We start from the raw sequence: 4645 nt of genomic DNA on the forward strand, positions 1-4645 counted from the left end.
AAGTTTTGAAATTATTCAAAACTAATTAATTCCATAACTTATGTGTTTAAAGTAGTTTTAATCCAAAAACTCTTCAAGTTCTATAACTTGAGGACAAGTTATGAAAGACTTTAAACTAATAAAAGAATTAACTTATCTTTATTTTACAACTTATGAAATTAATTAAAGTTACACATTTTATTACTTAATGAATTAATTAAGGTTACACATTTTAGAGAAACAAAATCAAAATTTTATATGTTTTATCTTTTCGAAAAGCGATAGTTTTAATTTCTAAACATAGTTTTTGAAATAAACAATTTCGATTTATCTTTTTGAAAAATAATCATTGGTGCTATTAGCAAGGTTGTCAATATTCCGATTTGGATCATAAGATCTTAAGATCATATCCATGAAAATTGTTCCAGATCGTAATAGGATCATTTTATATGTAAGATCACAAAAAGGAATCATATGACCGTAGGATCGGAATCCAATTTTATCCTACCACTCTATGAAAACTGGAAATTATAATATGGTTTTCCTTTTCTTTACTCATTTATTGATTAGGTGTAAAACTCGTGTATTACACGGGTTGATTAAAAAAAATAAAATATTAAAATATAAATAATAAGTATTTTTTTTAAAATAAAATTTTGAAATAAGGAATGAAGAAATATATTAATTGCAATTTATTATTATATTTATTACATTTGATACTTTACATATATAAGTATAATATTATGTGACTTTTTAATTTTAAAAATTAAAAAAAAATCATAAATTGATATGTAAATATTATTTATTTAAAAAGTATCATAAAATAACAAATATCAAAACTCATTAGAAACTGAGATGTGGCAAAAAAAATTCATTTATTATAGAGTTATCCATAAATCAATCGGGAATAAGTTCATTCAATACATATTTTTATGAATCTTAAACTCATTGATAACGCTTCTTACCCCTTTTTTATTATTTTTATTTATAAAGATCACTATACAGATCATCAATTAATGAAGATATTTTAGATTGAAAGAAGGCTTTCATGATTTTCAAAACTTCATTTGCAATGCAATTAAAAGGACTTGTTGTGGATGGTCTTAAAGCCTATTCTAACTATCAAACTCATTCATTTTCTTCTTGAGGAATTAACCCATGAAATTGCTATTAAACGAATATTAGGATTCAATATTGCTTTTTAGCATATTAGATACTGTATTCAATTTAAATTAATAATCATGTCGTTATTCAATTTTTCTTTTTATTTTTTATTATGGCACAATTTAAATCTATAAAGGTTCTCAAACATACAAGTCAACTATTATTTCTAAACATCACTTAATGAGACAACAAAATAGGCCCCTAAATCACAATATAAGTTAAATTAGTAAATAATCAACAACACACAACACAACGATAACCCTTTAAACATTTGCAAGTATACTCAATAACCTTTATATGAAAACAAAAAAGGCTATATATATTATCTAGTAACCTAATTTACAATATACCAAAACTTATATTTCAATATTTAAAATCTACATATCAAAATCACTGAGCCTTTGGTTTTTCGATTTTAACATACGGAAAAACCCCCATAAAATACACAACCCGTGGGTCCCACCCCCTTTGTTGAGCCCGACAAAACATCAAAAACTCATTAGCAAAATACGAATTAAACGCCATGAACACATGCCACAACGCATGCCCTTGTGGATTAAACTCCCAAATAGAAATCTTCCTACAAAAAACCCGATCAAAACCCAAACACAAAAGGCCAAGGAATAAAGTGATGAGGTAGAGTTTTGCTAGATGTTTTGCGTTCTTATCGTGTGTGTGAATGTAGTATTTGTACATTCTCGGGATGCAAAGAAGACAAAGTGTTATGTAATGAGCTTTGAAACCAAAATTGGAACGAATTTGGGAATGAAAGATTGCAAAAAGGACACCATAGAGGAATAAAAAAATGGGCATTGTGGTTTTGTAATGCCAATGTGGAGAGTAAAGGATGTAGATGTATAATAGCATTTCCCATACCATTGGTGTTTCATCTCCTTGTTGTTGCCTGAATTTAAGTACAAAATTTTGATCAATAATAGCAATCTGTTTTTATTTATTTGTGTGAATGTGTTTCAAATTATGAACTTCAATGTAAGGTAGCTAGCTTACAGTCGTTGCAGTGTAGCATGAAACAACATGCTACCAATAGCAAGGATCATATTGGAGATGTGAAGAATGCTGAATCTTTTCTCAAACTGTTGACTCAATGCAATCACAAGGCCAATAAGTGCCAAAACAATGCTTGGGATATTTGAAATCGTGTTGTAAAATTCAGCAATGTAAGAAGAGTGCACATAATTCTGTTCACACCATTCTGTAGTTGATGTAACAGGACCCCAAAAACTTGTCATTCTTCAAGTAAATAACTACATCAAACAGCATCAAGATTATTAATACATATACACCCTTAAATTCAAAATCAATACCAATTTCTTTGCATTTTTGTCTCATTTGCAATACTTGTATGATTTGAGATAGATATCGGTTTCTCGATGAAGATTTAAAGTGTTTTGTGAAATTAAAGCTTAGCAGTTTAACGATGCACAAAATAAATCAAAAGAAACATGAGCGTATGGATCAAGATGCTTCTAGACAATATCGATCAGAGCATTTCAAACTTTTTTCATCGAGCATTTACATTTCAACAACAGAATAGCAAAAAAGAAAATTAAACAGCCTTAAATCCATCCATTCCATGAACATTTACACTTCAACAACGGAATCTAAAGGATGAACAATAATCAAAACAAAAAATTACATTACCGAAATAAGAATAGAGATCATACCGCTAGTCAACTTCGATTCTCTCTCCCTTCCGCCAAAATCGTACGAATGGTGAGAAAAAAAGTGTAGGTTTAATTATCCGCAGTCGCACAGCTCTCGATTTTCTGGCGCACGAGAAACAGAGGATGAATTTTGAGTTGCTTTGAAAATTTTAAAACTGCTGGTTTTTGAAGCGCGTGGTGGAATCTGATTTATTCTGCTAGGCTAGGAAGCGAGAGTCGGCAGATGCGCGTAGAGGATCACCACCGTTGGATTGAAACGATTTGCAGCCCCGATATCTTGGTGGTGGGATAATTTATTTATCCACGGAATGCAAAAAAGATACATTGATTAAATTACAAAAATGATTCCTCCTTTTTTTGCACTTTTGTTTATAAAAGTTTTTCTTTACAAATTAAGTCATTATTATTATTATTATTATTATTATTATTATTATTTATTTATTTATTTATTTATGATGATGTCGGTCCTGTAACCTTGTTACCGCTTTTATGATTATGTATAGGACTGGAAACGAACCGAACGAACACGAAAAATGATTGTTCATGTTCGTTCGTTTAAGTTAACCGAATAAATGAACGAACACGAACGGTTAAACGGACGAGTTTTCTTGTTCATGTTCGTTCGTTTAACAAATTATCATATTCGTTCATTTATGTTTATGAACATGGTAAACGAACCTAAACAAACATAAACGAAATAAACATATATGAACATAAATAAACATATAATATATTTATGTAATCAAACAGAATTAAACATATATGAAGATAAAATGAATTTATATAAACGAACATAAACAAACGTAAACGAACAACATAAATGAACGTTCACGAACATAATTGAACGAACGAGATCATTGTTTATATTCGTTTATTTACCTAAACAAACGAGAATTTGTGTTGATGTTCGTTTATTTATTAAATAAACGGATATAAACGAATTTCCCGCCGACGTTCATATACGATCCTAATTATATATAATTAAATTTTATTAAATTTAATGTTTTATTGATATTATTAAGACCACCTATCACCTATAGGCTATCCTCCTAGAGGTAACCTATATTTTCTATTGTTCAAACCAATTTTGGAGAAATGGACCCATCTAGGAGGAAAAAGTAGGCCTTACGTAAAAGAGTTTGACGATTCTTTTTTTAATTAATTAATTTTTTTATTTTTATTTTTATTTTTATTTTTTATTTTAGGACTGATCTTTTGGTCGTAACAATTTTTTTTAACTGATATAGAAAACAAACTTCAGTAGTAATTTATTTACAAATTAAATATGTATTTGTATTATATTTGATTTTAATCACAAACTGAAAAAATAAGAAAGCAAATGTGAAAACATAAAAACTGCTAAACCAAATACAATTTTTATTTGTTGCTTAATTCCTCGTCATCTTCGACATGTTAATTTCTGTACCTCTTTATTTTGATGATGTCTAATTCGTGGTCATCTTTCTTATTCATTTCAATAGATGGATGTGATATCTCGAGTGCAATTTCTTTTTAATGTATTAACATGGTGTATTTGTTATATGCTATCCAAACGATCCTTCAAAAAATGTTGACTTTCATTGATTAGGATGTGAGTCTTAACATATGTGCTGATATTGTAAGAGAAAAGAGAAATTTGAAAGCTACTAGAAATGATTAGATGTTTAGTAAATCCTGAGTTATGTGATGGTCATTTAGTTTGTCCATGCTATGTTGATATCAAATATTATTAAAAAGTGTTTTAAATAGTTATGCCGATTGTGTTTCACGTAATCAGACACTATCTAATTGATATTTGAAAATAACACATTGTTTCG

The 4645-nt window shown here is 28.7% G+C and overlaps 1 protein-coding gene across 1 annotated transcript; it reads right to left on the bottom strand.

Moving 5' to 3' along the window:
- Positions 1–1262: 1262 nt before the first annotated feature.
- Positions 1263–2996, bottom strand: LOC145038518 (alkaline ceramidase-like). Its single transcript, XM_078986856.1, has 3 exons — positions 2829–2996; positions 2152–2408; positions 1263–2047 (listed from the first exon to the last, which is right to left on the bottom strand). Exons 2-3 carry the CDS (start codon positions 2391–2393, stop codon positions 1534–1536), a joined length of 756 nt encoding a protein of 251 aa, XP_078842982.1. The 5' UTR covers positions 2394–2408; positions 2829–2996; the 3' UTR covers positions 1263–1533.
- Positions 2997–4645: the final 1649 nt, after the last annotated feature.

This window comes from Lactuca saligna, chromosome 1, assembly GCF_052625555.1.
Source record: "Lactuca saligna cultivar CGN05327 chromosome 1, ASM5262555v1, whole genome shotgun sequence".
NCBI classification, from domain to species: domain Eukaryota; kingdom Viridiplantae; phylum Streptophyta; class Magnoliopsida; order Asterales; family Asteraceae; genus Lactuca; species Lactuca saligna.

Excerpts from the sequence above, each read along its gene's own strand:
- LOC145038518 (XM_078986856.1), bottom strand. The coding sequence starts at position 2,393 with ATGACAAGTTTTTGGGGTCCTGTTACATCAACTACAGAATGGTGTGAA. Across the intron at positions 2,048-2,151 it reads CATGCTACACTGCAACGACT|GCAACAACAAGGAGATGAAA; the intron begins GTAAGCTAGCTA and ends ACTTAAATTCAG.